This window comes from Gouania willdenowi, chromosome 13 (genome assembly GCF_900634775.1).
Source record: "Gouania willdenowi chromosome 13, fGouWil2.1, whole genome shotgun sequence".
In the NCBI taxonomy this organism is placed as follows: domain Eukaryota; kingdom Metazoa; phylum Chordata; class Actinopteri; order Blenniiformes; family Gobiesocidae; genus Gouania; species Gouania willdenowi.
Genome location: NC_041056.1, coordinates 4,837,027 through 4,853,568, shown reverse-complemented (window position 1 = coordinate 4,853,568; position 16,542 = coordinate 4,837,027). Strand labels below are relative to the sequence as shown.

General features: G+C 37.4%; 1 protein-coding gene across 1 annotated transcript in view; it reads right to left on the bottom strand.

Annotated features, from left to right (window-relative positions):
* The window catches only part of tenm4 (teneurin transmembrane protein 4), a 216,233-nt gene that overhangs the window by 28,840 nt on the left and 170,851 nt on the right, over positions 1-16,542 (bottom strand). The window contains 2 exon segments of the mRNA XM_028464343.1: positions 6,119-6,291; positions 11,003-11,880. Coding sequence (XP_028320144.1) covers positions 6,119-6,291; positions 11,003-11,880 — 1,051 coding nt within the window.

Here is a 16,542-nt window from a genome sequence, read left to right as displayed (position 1 = left end):
AAATGTGCAATTTAGAAGAACATCTCCAGAGTGAAAGGTTTAATGACTTCATCAAACATCTACAGCTGGTTCAGAACAAAGAGGTCAGAACACATTACTCCAGTTTCAAAATGTTTACACTGGCTCCCAGTCAGCCTCAGAATAAACTTTAAAGTTCTGCTGCTACTGGTGTATAAATGTGTGAAAGGGTTTGGTCCAGAATACATCAGTGAGCTGTTAGTCATGTATGAACCCAGCAGGTCTCTCAGATCTATGGACACAGAGTTCACAGTAAACATGGTGATGCTGCTTTTAGTTGTTATGCTGCAAAGAAGCTGAAGTCAGCATCCAATGTGAACTTTTTTAAATCAAAGTTAAAGGAACTCTTTTTCTCTACTGCGTATGACTGAGACAGAGATTTTTGGACATGTTGATGTAATGTGTTTCATCTGATGATTTTAATTCATGTTCTTACAGATTTTAAGCTGTTGAAGGTTTTCTGTTGCACTTTTTGATCATGTAAAGCACAATGAGTGGCCTTGTGTATGAAATGCGCTATATAAATAAACCTAACCCTAATTGGAAGCATTGGAATGATGAGTCATTGACTCACATAATGGATCTTTTCCCACAACAGCCAACATTTACCAGTTATCCCACTATGCAAATACCTTTTCCATCAAAAGGCATTCACGCCATAGAAGATTAATCTTTGTCTTCGTAAAAATGTCACTTCCACTAACCGTAATCGTGTGAACGTTCCCACACACACACAAACGCACACACAAATGAAATGAGCTGGGATAAATCAGACGCTGCTGTCCTGTTCCTCTCCACAGGTGACACCAGCCGTTGTTCTAGCTTTAGTCTCTGACTGATGTTTCACTGAACATCTCACACCTCACCTTGTAGGAAAACCACTGATATACGTCGCCTTGTAGCTGCCTGACAGCCATTAGGATGCATGTGTATTATCAATTAGAACAATGATGGAAATGAAGTATTTCACACATGAGCTTAGACACCAGGGTTGCGGTCAATTACATATTTCAGTTACAATTACACCTCATTGACAATCACAACAACCGGCATTTTTTCTCAATTTCAATTAAATTACAATTATTTTTTATCCTCAGAAATTGTATATATTGATAGCGCTTTGAGATGACTGTGTTGTAATTTGCACTATATAAATAAGAACCACGACAACCCCCGGTGCTATTGGTATGTAGTGTCTTAGGGTTAGGTATTTGGTTTAGGGTCAGAGTTAGCTTTAACCCAATATTTCAACCGATTTTAGAGTTAAGGTTAGGTTTAGGGTTAGGTTTAGCTTTAGTCTTAGTCACGTGACCTAAACTGGCCAAATAGGGGTGCTGTGTACAAACAGAATGTCGGTATATTGATATGGCAACTGTACAGATCGCCACTGCCGATAAATAAAGTTGAAATTAATTGACTAGTACATTCTCAAATACTAAACTTCAATTACAATTAATCACAATTACTGAGCCTGAAATAAATAACCTAATAAAAGTTAAACTTCCTCTTGTGTTAGCTTTTTTTGTTAGCATCTCATATGATAACGGCTCCAAAATCAACTGTAAAAACACACTAAAAACAAATATCTATAATCTAATTTCTTTCCAATCCATTGGTTACCTTATGAGGCTTCCTAATCAATGAAAATATAGGTTTTAATATTTTCATAAAATGGTAAAATGTGGGAAAGCTTGATATTAATAACTGCTAACTACATACGTGTAGAACTGTAACATGGTCCCCCAGTATGGCGATAAAATATAATTATGACAATTTTTATCGTATTTTCATGGCAATTACATGAATTGGCAATTATCATTTAAATATGTTTACGACAGCAACAGATTAGATTACAACAATGACATAATTGTACTTAATTATCAATTACGCAATTACAATTATAATTGACCCCAAACTATAATTTTTCTCTATTGCTGTTGTTGTTTTTAACTTGCAGGATATCGTTGCGTGTGGACAGTTTGTAATAACCACATCGCAGTCCTTCGCAGCACATTGAGTGTTGGATGGTTTGGTGGAGGAGGGGGAGGGCGGGGGGAAGCGGAGGGGCTGGCTGACCTTGCACTGGCCCTTACCTCTCTCTTCATCACGGAGACACATCACGGGTTGACCAAAGACCTGTGCGGGCAGACCTTACAAAAAAAGGAGACCCCCCCCTGAGACTAAGAGGAAGCTGCAAATACTGCTGACCTCTGGAGTTCACACTAATACAGTTTAACAGGCCACGGATCTGCTTGACAGTGGCATTTAAAGAAGCTGGGGGCAGCTATAAAAAAAAAAACACCAAGCAAACAGGAAATGGCTATAAAGAGTCACCGTAAGGAGGCTCGTATTTTTCCACCAATCAAACTACTGTAACGACCACTGCAAAACAGAGATTTGCTGAGGTGTGAAGAGTACTGATATATTCTACTCAAGTGGAAGTGCTGTTGCATGATGGAAATTGTACTAGTAAAATTGTACAAGTAAGTCATACATAAAATACCCAAGTACAAGTAAAAAGTAGCTCATTTAAATAGTACTCAGAGTAAAAGGTTCTAGTTACACAAGTTTATTCATTTTTTTGGTAATAAATCTTGCTACGGTTCCCATACGTTAACATCTCATGTATAAATGAAAAAGGAAAAAATGAGATTTTGCACAATTGGAACTTAATTAATTTTCCACAAAGGCATCTGTATAAAATAAAAGGTTGGTCAAAATGTACAATTATTTTTCTATATATACATAAAATACAAAATATGTAAGAAAACGGACAATATCCAAGCAATTATTGATAAATATCATCACTTCACTTTAAATTTCCTAGATTTTGTGAGAAATTTCTATTCATAATTAGTCATAATTTGATGAAAATTGAAAGACTTTATAATAATTTAACATAAAAATGACCACAATTGTGCAAATATTGTTGCGTTTCATTACCACAACATTTTCGCTGTCATTTTTAATTCCTCCTGCGGGCCGAATTGGATGCTCCAAAGGGCCAGATTTGGTCCCCGGGCCATGAGTTTGACACGTGATTTAAAACATTGAACAATCACGGACACGGAAGTCTAAAAAGTGGTTTTCTTGAGACTTTTGAGGTTTGAATCCCTGTCAGACGACCACGGAACCGTTTCTACAGCAGTGCATTCATGCGTTATGTGATCACCCGGTTGCCAGCTTACAAAGCAGACAACGGTGAATTAATTACCGGCGCAGTTCCTGGCGCCAAATCTGTCACGGGCCGATGTCTAAAGACAAGGTCACAACACGGAGGTGAGGTGACCACTCCATTAAACAACACGCAGGAAACCCGAGATCGTCATCTTGTGTTTCAGGTGCTGCTTTGTGACGAGTCAGAAAAAAAAAGAAATCATCGGACGACCTTTGTTAGCATCAGGGCATCGATCCAGAAAGATCAAAGCTATCAATGAGTATTAGATTAAAGTCAGGACAGAAAATTACAACATCCTTTCTGCAACTTTTCCCCCCCAAAAACGTAAAGGTCTCGTACTTGACCATAGCTAAGGGCGTTTTATGATTTTTTTTTTCCGTGGCAGAAAAATCAATATTTTGTTTATTTCTTTCAGAAATATGAGGTGCGCTACAGATGGTATTAAAAACCGGGGTGCAACAAACACTTCTTAGTGTGCCGTAATGGTTTCTGGTATTCCAGCTTCTGCACCACTAACACACACAGTCAGTGAGTTCCCAGAACGTCAAGGTTAAAGAAATTACATCTACCAAAACTAACAGTTTGTTTGTCACTCGAAGGGTGTTTAAAAAAAAAAAAAAAAACACACACACAAGTTGTTAAAAATATTCTGACGGAAAGGCCCTAAAGCTGAGCTGTTTTTTTTAATTTAAATTAAAATCAACCACCGTAGCTAGAGAACTTTGGTTTAAAGGCGCTAATCAGAAGTAATTGTGATGATTCGTCGAGTTCTGTTAGGAAAAACACGTTGTTTAAAACCATTCAACATTTCAGCAAAGCAATGGGACCACTCTAGTATAAGGACATCCAATATATGGACAGCCTCTTGGAGTAAAACCATTTGAAAAATTAAAAAATATAAAATAAAAAGAGAATATCTGTATTAGTAAGATTAGTTTTGTTTGCCCTGGTTTTGACGGTAATGAGATGCTCTGCTTAAAATTCAGTGAAGTAGCACGGAGGAAAACTTCATTTGAAATGCCCCAAAGCACCAAAAGAATACATTTTAGAGAAAAGTTAGAAACTATGGGACATATTTGCAAATACACACATTTTAAATGTCCCAGTTGATTAACAAATTTAAATACAGAGCATTTTGGGGAACAAAAAAAAACCTGTAAGAAACCTTGATTAAAGCTGCTGAATAGGAAACTCATGGCCCGGGGGCTAAATCTCACCCTTTAGACCTTCCAATTTGGCCCACAGGAGAAAGTTAAAAAGACAGAAAAAACATAATTATTGTTGACATTACCAAATAATTCAGTTTTGTGTGTCAAATTGTTCAAAGTTCAAATTTTTCTGATTTTTTTTTTTTTTTCCTCACATAATTTCCTGAAATGAAATAAAAATTGGTCACAAAATCACTGAAATTTAAAAGTGAAAATCCTGTCACTTATTGCCTGAATATTGTTGGCGACTTACATAATTTATGTATCATTTATACGTCGTGGAAAGTGCAACGTTGGGGACATTAATGTTGACATGTCTCGCCTAAAATCTGCAGCCCACTTAAGATCAAACTACTTTGTATTTGGCCCCCGAACTAAAATGAGTTTGACACCCCTGGTTTAAGGAATGAGGGGTCACTGATTCCCAATTGGATCCAATTCCAATATAATGGTAGAAACCAAATTATTCCAATGTGATCTTTATTAAAGTTAAAGGTTTATCTCAGGCCAAAGGAAATGACCATAACCTTCATTAACTGAAATTAACATTAAATGAAACACTGTCTCTTTTTGAATTGGTCTCTTTTGTAATATTTCATAACATGCACTTTTATTCAAATTTTTATACTGATAAACTTTTTATTCCGACAGACTTTTACCGTACGTTATGTTGTTTTTTAACGATACCTGCGTCTGCTTGGCTTGATTCTTTAAAGTGTACTTGAATGTTGATGGGACAGGCGTGTGCAATGACAATACATTGATTCTATTCTATTAACCTTTGAATCATTAAATAATAATTATAAAAATAATAATAAACTAAGCTAAATTAGGAGAGGGTGCACTATTTACTAGTATTTATGAAATGCCTTTAACGGCAAGTCATGAAATATGCAACATAGACATGGTTAAATTGTCTATTAATACCAATGGATAAAGGACAGAAAAAAAAACCCTTTTGTAATCACATTTTAAACATTTCTACAAAATAGATAGGACATTTATTCTACAATCTATGAAGATAAAACCATGGCCACTTTGGGTACGGATCCATATTTTGGGGGGAAAAAACTGGCTTGCATTGCCAGAGAAAAACCAACACCATACCTACTGTATTATCATGTTTATGTTTTTCCTGAATGATAATCATTGATATAACTTCCTGAAAAGGAGAAAACCTACCAGTATATGACACTGATTATACCTCACATACATTCCTACATAAAATACACGGTGGTTCGATGTGTAGCAAGTGTTTGAAAGAGACTAACAGACGGACAATGGTAAGGTCAAATATCTCGTTATATTTCAGAATCAGAATTTGGTGATATTTAAGCGTACAGTTTTGTCCTGCACTTCAAAAGGATAGAAAAATTTTAATATTTACAAGATTTAACTTGACTAATACTTGTTAATGAGTTTTGGCATTATTTCAGGACCTTTGATGTGTCAGTAATTACAGTACATCAAATGAAGTAAAACAGAAATAGTTACAGACGCCCTTCAAATCTCTCTAAACTAAGTTATATATGAGCTAAAGTTCAGATAAAAAGATGCCTGAGAGTATCTTCCTAAACTTTTCAGATTGAAAGAACAAATTCTCCTTTGCTGAAGCTAAAGTTTGAGCTTCAGGCTCCGCACTGACACAACTTACCTTGAAATTTGAGTTGCTCTTCTAAGAGTCCCATAATAATAAAAAAAAAAAAATACTCACCTTGCATTAGAGTGTAGAAGGTGCCAGAGGCTGAGAGATTGGTGGTGACAGTGATATCCTCCTTGTTGGAGCCCTCTGCCTGGATACGGACCGAGCTGTCAGCGTCTGTACGGAAGCTGCTCACTCGACCCGTGGGGTAGGTGACGTTCGTCAGACGTCCGTAACTGTCATACCTGAAAACCAAATACACTGATGTGAAACAAGTAAGGAATGTCGTCAGAAGATGTCACGGAGTGGAGAATGCAGAAGAATCCTAAACACAGGTATGTCAGGAAACGTTAATCAAACTTTGTCAGGAAGTCAGGAATCAGAAGCTTTTGACACAATCCATCAGAATGACAGTAAAAATGATCAGATTTAATCAAACACATCCAACCCTTTAGAGCACTGGTTCTAGAACTTTTTTGGTTCAAGTACCCACTTTCTCTTATTTCTGACTCTAAGTTAGGGCTGGGCAAAAAAATCAATGTAATTTGTATGTAAAAACAATTTATATTTTGCAAATTCGAGTTAATTTTTTTTATTTATTTTTTTTTTTTTATTAATTTATTTAAATTTTTTTACCACCACAGTTTTTTCAAACTTTTTCACGTTCCGTCCTTGTGGTTTACCGTAATGCGATGTGAGCCCGCCCCCTCTTTGTTTACATTTGTTTACCCTTTGTGTAGCTATATGTGTGCCACAGGCATGTTTCATGTTTTATTCACACTATGCTAAGATGCTATTTTTTTTTAATTGCATTGTTATATGTTATAAAATATGGAGTTATTTGATTTCTTAATCAGAAAATTTAAGCTACTGTGACATTTCTGTTGCACTTTTGCTTAAACCTGGGTTAAAACTTGAAATTGTTGAATGACAGAACCTCATTTACTTTTTATTTTGGGATTGTTCTATGAATTTTAACTCTTGAGGACAATCACAGTAATAAAGTTGCACTTTTGACAATATATCTGATCTCTGCAGTCATTTTTAAAAGCATTGAAAAAAATAATAATCGAAAATGGAATCGAAACCCTAACCCTAACCCTTTTCAGGCAACATCGCCCAGCCCTAATCTAAGTCCCTCCTTACGTCCGACCACAATATTTTGCTGAGAATACTATGAAAAAACAACTATAGAGAACTATAAAGAATCTCATTTTGTAAATAAAAATCAGGCTGAATGTTTCACTCCAACAGAAAACAATGGGATGTTTACAGGCAGTGGGGCCTTGTGACATCATCAATCATGTGATTTCAAGATGGCGGAACACAGGCTCTAAAACTGTAAAGTAGTCCTATTTTTAAAAGGCAATTAAATAAATATGCTGCAAAATAATGTGTTTTGTTAGGCATAGGTCGACTAATAAGTACATGTCAAAGGTTTTCGGCCACATTTGTAAAAACAGTGGAGGATCCCTTTAACATCTAGGTGACAATGCAATATGAGAGACTGATAAGGCAAGATGGGGGTCTGAGTTCTTTCTAGTTTTAATTGTGCATTCAAAGTAAAATGTTTGCCTGCTTTGAACTGTTATTTTCATTTTAAAGAGCTTTTGTGTTGTTTGCCTTCATCCCCAACACTAAAGACTAAGCCAACGAGACAGGAATCTAATTCTTGAGCAACTCCAAATGCCGCAGCTTGATCGCTGACCCAAACTCTCTCTGTCTCAATTAGAGCCGTAAGCTACTTCCACGGCCGCTGAGCTTTAATAGCTGTGGTTCACTTCAGCTCAGCTGCCTATTAGGTTGTTTTCTGTGGACAAGACGGGGCACGCAGGGCCAGAGTGCTGCACAAAAAAAAAAAAAAAAAGACAGGACCGCTTTCCCCCTCAATGGCCACAAGTCCATTTGGATCGCATCACCTCTGCGTCACATGCTCGCACAATGACCTTTCACGCTGGGACCCCAACAATAGGCTGACCCATTCCTATTAGCTTCACCTTCAGCAGATCTCAGGCTGGGTTTGCATTTTCCTCTGCTGGGGAGAGCTTGAAATGGGACTGATGACTTGCTAATGCAATGGAAATAAGTGGGAAACATTAGCATAAATCACTTTGGTGATTTATTATCACCTTGTCGGATGGGTGCAACGGTAATGACTCAGTATTTTTCACCATTTAAAGATGATTTGAGTGATACCTGGACGTAAGCACTGATCATCAGAGCATCTGTGTTTTCAGTAAATATCAAAGCAAATGACGACGTGCCAAAGGTGACGTGCGTAAAAAGGAGTTCATCGTCTTTGTTCTCGAGTGAATCCTCCGCTTGGCGGTTGTTTCATTATTCATTTAAACTAATTTAAATTTACAGAGCAAATGATGAAGGTGACATTAATTATTATGAGAGGAAGGTTCAGCACGCGCTATGTTGGGCAGAGATAAATAGAAAAGTCTGATGGTAGCAAATTATGGCTTTGACCCTCAGGTGGTGGAGTGACCTTTTTATTATTCAAAGGAAACAAACACTTGATTGGATCACAAGGAGACGCGGATGAAGTAAAACGCTTGAAAATAAATGATTCAGTATTGCTTACTTCTGAGGGAACTCACCAACATCTGATTTTCAGTATAAACAAAAAATAAATCTACATTTCATATTAACAAAGAGGTTCACACAATGTCAACATGGTTTAAATAGCGAGGAAAATGTGACTATTAACAGCAACACCTCATCATGTTTTACCCATGGTAATTACCTTTAGGCAACACATGTGACCAAAGCATTTTTAAACAATAACAATAATAATAATAATAATAAGAAGAAGAATAATAACTAGAATATTTGCATTTCCTGAAGAAAATGCAAGTGAGGACAGCTGCTGACCAAGCATTAGCCTAACATTAACCTAGCATTAGCATTGACATTGCATTAGCATTCTCCTAGCATTAGCAAAGCATTATCCAAGCATTAGCTAAGTATTAGCCTACTGTTAGCCTAACATTAACATGAACTGAGCATTATCCTAACATTAACACTAGCCTAACGCTAACATTAGCTCAGCATTACCATTAGCAATAACATTAACTTAGCATTAGCCTATCATTAACATTAATATTGGCCTAGTATTAGCAATAGCCTAGCATTAATATTGGCTTAGTATTAGCATTAGCCTAGTATTAACATTAGTTAATTAGCATTAATCGGACATTACCACTACCAATAAAATTAGCCTTGCATTAGAATTAGCCTACCGATAGCATTAATATTAACATTAGCCTAGCATTAGCATTAACCTAGCAATAGATTTCGCCTAGAATTAGCAAAGCATTCGCCAAGCATTAACTAAGCATTAGCTGACTTTTAGCCTCGCATTAAGATGAACTAAACCTTATCCTAACATTAACAATAGCCAAACATTAGCATTAGCTCAGCATTACCATTAGCAATAACATTAACTTAGCATGAACCTAGCATTAACATTAATATTGGCCTAGCATTAGCATTAGCCTTGCATTAACATTAGTATTGGCCCAGTATTAGCAATATCCAAACATTACATTAGCATTAATCTGGCATTACAACTACCATCAACATTAGCCTAGCATTGGCCTACCAATAGCAATAACATTAGTCTAGCATTAGCGTTAACTTAGCAATAGCAATACCTAAGCATTAGCTTAGCATTAGCAAAAACATCAGCCTAGCATTAGTTAAACATTAACCTAGCATAAACATCAGCCTAGCATTAACATTACCCTAACATTAATATTAGCCTAGCATTACAGTTAGCCTTAGCATTAGCCATCATGCTTTGTGCGTACACAGCTCATATTATCCATGTTCTTTTTTTAAAAACTCAAAGGATTTTTTATTTTTTTATATTTGATTTTGGTGAGAAAATAATAACCTGGAATGATTTTACAGTTTAGAGCAGAATAATAATAATTATTACAATTAAATATAGATTTGTTTTCTCCCACAATTCAACTGCATGGTTTTTTTAAACTCATATTGTGCATGTTGCATCACTCTTGGTTTTTAATACTTTTTTGTCTTGCTATAATTGTCTCTAAACACAACCAAAACCAAACGCAGGTGATGGATATCACCTCATATGAAAAAAGTCCATCTGATTTCATGTCTAAGTTAAATTCCTACTGGAGGTCTAACAGATGTCTGACCGGCTAATTCATTGAATAAAAAACTTTTTATAATGACATCCAGTTAGCACGGTGTCCCCTGGTACATTTCATTAGGCTGAGGAACAGATTGTTCCGTACAAGTCACTGGAAAATGAAATCCAGCGCTGCGATGCTGAAGTGTGTGGGAGTGCTCTCAATAACTTCTTCACAATCTGCGGTTCAACTCAATCAATTACTGCCTCTGGCAATTCCATTACGCCAATATTGCCGAGGCTCACAGCAGTCCTTCGGGGTAAGGTTTGCCTGCGTGGAGAGATATATGTTGATGCTGTATGCAACAACTCCAAACACCAGTGATGGTCTGTGGTGTGTGAAAGCAATGGTGCATACAAGCAACGTATCATTCAGTAATCCCATTTAATGTAAAGTAGTAGTGGCTCCTGAATATGGTTTTGACAATTTCTCTGGGTCATTTTGTGTATTTTTTGTGCGTTTTTGTGTACTTTGTGCATTGGGCTGTCAATTTGTGTGTTTTGGGAGTTATTTTGTGTATTATGTTGGGCTTTATATTCCTTCCAACTTCTTGGAATACAATTTTTGGGGATTTGTTTTGGGGCACAAAATTAGCCCAAGGGCCACATGTGGCCCCCGGGCTGCAAGTTGCCTACGTCTGTCCTAGGTTCTATGTATAAATTAAAAGGACAGATTCCTGATAGAATGGAAGAAGCTAAGTAACAACCTAAAACATTGGGACCAGTTGGAGATGTGCGTTGCTACAACAGTTGGCATTATGCAAATATTTCAGAGAATTACTCACTCGAAAAAGGTTGTCCATCCATTTTCATTGGTTTTCGATGCTAGAAGTCCAGAGCTTCCGTGGTAAGTCATCACGGCCAGTTCTTTTCCTTGAGCGGCAATGGTTTTAAGGGCGTTGTTCGTACCGATGGTAAACCAAAAGGTCTGCCCATCGGGAACCATTAGCCACAGAGGCATTCCCGTTGTGTCTCGTCGGATCAGTACCGTGTTTTCGTTCTTGTCGGTAATGCTGCCGAGGTCTCCCTCTCCTGTGTAGCTCAGATTATAGACGTGGTCTCCCGTGGTTAGACTCTGGGTGAAGATGTGACTGCCGTTGGCGTCGAAGAGATAGAGCTCGTCGTTTATTGGCGAGGACACCTCGTACATGCTGAGGGGATTCAGGTAAGGCTTGTTTTTGCGCACGTAGCGGATACGAATATTGCCCAGATCTGCGATATAAAGCTCTCCATCTGGACATACGGCCAAAGAAGAAGGTGCGTTCAGCTTAGCATCCTTAGCATAGCCTTCATCGCCAGAGTAACAGTCGCAGTTGGCGTCGTTCTTGCAGTCACAGCCACTCGGTGCTCCAGCGACGAGGGAGATCTCTCCATTCGTGGACACCTGCCGTACCCGGTTTATTTTCTTCTCATCGGACTCGGCGATGTACAAAACTCCAGTATGAGACACAGCTAATGCATTAGCCGACTCCAGGGTGGCGTGAATGGCAACTTTGCTCATGAGAAAATGGTCAATCCCAGGCACTTGGCAGTGCATCGGCCGGCCAGCCACGATACGGACTTGATGGTTTTCCGAGATCTGGAGTACCACGTTATTGTCCAAGACGTACAGTGAATTGTCCATGGGACTCACAGCGAGGTCTGTGGGCCACTCAAGACGCACCTAAGAGGAGGAAGAAAAGAAAGTTGGAGAAAATCAGCCTCGGGTAACGAAACAGCAGTATACTTTATCGAGAGGGAAAGACTCACAGAAGGAATAAAACATTTAAAGCTACTTAAAAACAGATAATCTCCTGTAAAAGAGAGGGCTATCTCTCAAGCAAAACCAATTTCTAGAACTATTTGTTATCTGATCAAAAGAGGACAACACCACCTGGTGCATTTTTTATTTTATTTTTTAAACTTGAAAGACAAAAAACTATATTTTTTACGATTGAAGATGATAACAGTAATGGTGATGAAGTAGGAGCAGCAGAGCAGATCAGTTAAAAAGACAATGAATAATACACAGTGCAGTGGATAATAGCATCATAGCAGCGGTAGACACATAAAGGAAAACACATCACAGCTACCAAGTCTCTTTGAGGTCGTGTTTTGGATTAATATTTCTACTCATTAATGACAAGAACCTGCATTACTGTGCAAGAAACGCAGCTAGCATACATACATATACCAATAAAAGCCTTGCCTCTCTCCGACTGCTTCAATTATGACTTATTGTTCAGTTGACAATGAATCAGGCTTTCTAATAAATTGGAATGATTGGCTTCATCTCATACACTGGTCTCTTTCACACTTAGAACAATAATACCAAATGCCAGATTTCTACAGTGTCCGAACAAAGAAGGCTGATTAAAACCTTGACTAAAACTCAAAGGCAGGTGATAATCGTTTAGGAGCTGTTTAATGCTAATGCTGCAGCTGCATTAGCATGATTTTTGATGCGTTGTCGGGCAACTGAGAATCAAACAGGGAAATACAAGGTTTGTACTGGGTTTTGCAAAAACGTTAAATTGCACAAATAAGATTTCGCAACGTTAGCATCACGGTACAAAATCCGTGTCAGAAAATTATTTATATAAAAAAAACAATAGCATGAGCAGTCAACAGATATTTGATGTCTGTGGTTAGTAATGGTGATAGTTTAAATATTCAGTTATAACATTACAAGAAAAGTACATTGACAATTCATCATGGGGCTTGTTAGTAAAGAGGAGGAATTTATTGTGGGAGTAAAATTGGGACTATATTATAATTCTGATTATGAATTTATTTTATTGCTTAATTGTGACCAGCACCAGCCCTCCCTAAGGAATAAAAGAATATCAAAAGGGAGAGCAGTGTTACACCTAGGTGAGGGGGTGGTGGGGGAGGGGGAAGGGAGCACAAGTGCAGTAATTCAAAGCAAACATGGAGTGCTTGATCTCTCTTGATGCCGGATACCATAGCGTATCGGCTAGGTTCATGTCTAGGGCAAGCTTTGATGTCGTGTTAATTTAGACTGAAAATTTTGATTTAGTTTTTGTTATAGTCTTGACTAAAATGCAACTATTGGTAAGTTTTGGTCAAAATTTGGTCATCATGGCTATTACTATTATAGCCTCATTTTAGCCAAATAAGTTATATTTAGATTTTAGACGACTGAATCTATTACAGATATAGTTTATGAATTTTTCTAAAGATTTAATGACCATTTGTCCACCTGATATGAGATGGTATTAAGGTTTCTACAAACACGCACAGACAGATTTGATCCTGGTTGTCAGAACATCATTGATTTTATTGACCAATGATTGCTTTATTGTGCAGACATTAAAACTAACTATCTCTACTTTAATAGATTAAATCTGATAATATATAAACAAATTATATGTGTGAAAATTCACTGTTCGACATTTCAACTGAAAATCTTAATTATGGTCAAAGAAAAAAACCAATAACACTATTGGGGATTTTTTTATTCCCTCAAATGTTACCAGATTATACTGTAACTAAGGCCGTCAGTGGCATAAAGTGCAATTGATTTTTTATAATTTAACAAAAGTATCAAAACATTTTGATATAACGTTCCGTCCTTTTTGTCATCCACAATTCATTTTTGTCAACAAAACACTGGTTTCATAACAGTCGCACATGATGGCTTCAAAGCAGAATCTGCACAATATTATCAGGTCATTTAAAGTCTGGAAACATTTGTATTTGCAAAAAATAATCACGAGAACCTGACGGATTAAACATTTACAGTTACAATGTCTTCATTGTAAAGCACAGATTTACAGGTTTAAATCCAAGAGAAGCTTTGTGGAGATTATTTTTCTGCACAATTGTGTGGCTTTTCATCTTTTCAAATAGATTTCAGCCTCACACTCAGACGCCCCGCCACTCGCCACCCTCCATGACAGACACAGAAATGCATTGTGTAATACTGCAGTCACAAACAACAAACAGGGAAGCGCCTGTGGATACATGTTGTCACTGAGCAGCAAGCAGGAAAAGAAAGTAAAAAAATAACATTTACTTGGGTAATGAAGGGGACACTTTCAGTTTCTTAAAACCTATTTCTTGTCAGCGCCGGTGGGTAAATATTTCATGAGGCAGAGTGTGGAGTGGCTCATGGGAACTGCCAGTGAGCAGGTTTTCACGCCACTGAGCGATGAGGAGGATATTTCCCGAGCTGCTGTCCTGTATGCTGTAACCTAATCATACCCTAACCCCTTCATACGGCGGGGTGGGGGGGTGGGGTGCTGTCAGTCTGGCCTGTTTGACACTGACACAGCCACCACAAGTCAAACCTCCCCTCCATCACCACAAATAGGCTTACCACAGCTCGACGCAGGCTACAGATTTGGAGCCATTTCCAACATTCATTTACCTTGTATTAAAAGTAGAATGACAATTTCCTTCTCCTCCAAAGCAATGCACCAAAGTTCCTCCAAGATTTGAATTAAACGTCAAAGTCTGACAGTCGAGATAAAAGCTCTCTCTGAAATAAATACAAGTGCTCCTCAAAATGTCCCTGCATTCAAACCTGCAGGGAGTGAAGATTTAAAACTTCATAAAGTGAAAGATCGGAGAGACCTCAAGCATTCATTTGAAAGAACTAAAAAAAGGTATTTACGTGTTTAAAAATAAAAAATTTTGCACACATAAAATGAGTTGAAACCAAGGCTGCGATGTCAAAGTTTATCTCTATTCACTCACCAAATAGAAGGTAAATCTGACTCCTTATGATGGAGAACTTCAACCTCATTTTGAGAATAGGGCTGGGCAATATGGACAAAAACTCATATCTTGATATTTTGTCTCAAAATGGCAATATACGACATAAATCTCAATATTTTCAACTCAATAAAGTCTTACCAGAAAGACAATTTCTGGGTTAAATTTGCTGATGCCACACAGACATATGTAATAACAAACAACTGCACAATATGTGCTACTTTTGGCTTTTCCTCCTATACGGGACAGCACGTGTGAGTGAGTTCAGTAACGTGGCTTGTTTAGGGGAAGGTCTGGATTATGATGCATTTAGCAATCTATCTAACTGTGCGTTTCATGCAGTTATGAGAAGTAGAATAAATCAGCGACTCCTAAAACGAGTACTTAAATACAAAATAAAGTGAGGATGTAGGTGCTGGCCTGCGTTGCATTAACATTAATCTAGCATTACCATGAACATAGCATTAGCATAATGTTAATACTAGCCAAGGGTTAGCATTATCCTAGCATTAGCACAAATCTAGCATTAGCCTAACAACAAAATTAGCCTTGTATTAGCACTAACCTAGCATAAGCCTAACTTTAATATTTACCTAACATTAGCATTAGCCTAAAATTAGCAATAATCTAGCGTTAGCTTAACAAACAAATTAGCCTAGCATTAACACTAACCTAGCATTAGCCTAACAATAGTATTGACCTAGCATTAACACTAACCTAAATTTAACCTAACAGTAGCATTAACCTAGCAATAGAATTACCCTTACAACAGCATTAACCTAGCATTATTTACCTAGCATTAACATTAGCCTAGAAATAGCAATAGACTAACATTAGCATTAACCTAGCATTAACATTAGCCTAGCATTAGAACTAACCTAGCATCAGCACTAGTCTAACATTAGCACTAACCTAGTATCAGCACTAACCTAGCATTAGCTAAGCATTAACCTAGCAATAGTATTACCCAAACATTAGCATTAACCTAGCATTAACATTAGCCTAGCATTAGAACGAACCGAGCATCAGCACTAGCCTAACATTAGCACTAACCTAACATCAGCACTAACCTAGCATTAGCTAAGCATTAACCTAGCAATAGCTTAACATTAGCAATAATTGAGCTGAAAGTTTCACAAAAAATGTAATAACTCAAAAAGTTTAAAAGTTACAAACTATAAAAGTACAAGCATAAATCTCAGGAACTTTCTGAACGTTTTGGTAGCTTATTTGTCAAATTCGGACAAACGGTGTAGGAGGAGTTAACGACCAGATGAAAGAAAAAAACCGACAACAATAAAGCTAGAAAATAAAAACATATCGTGATATCTTAAATGTCGATATATTGCCCAGGCCTAATTAAGAAGAGTACAAAATCGTCAATTTCTGTCCTAAAACGGCGTGGCACAGCTGATGTAATGACCACTGTGATGAAGATGATGATGATGATGATGAAGATGATGATGATGAGTCCCCGCCAGAGGAACTCTATTTCTAAGCGAGGGGTTGGGGGAGTGTAGGAAGTAGGAAGCAGTGTGCTCTGGATGAATATTTAATAGATGCTTTTTACCGTCTGAGTGTCTCTGGCAATGCTTGTGTGATTTGT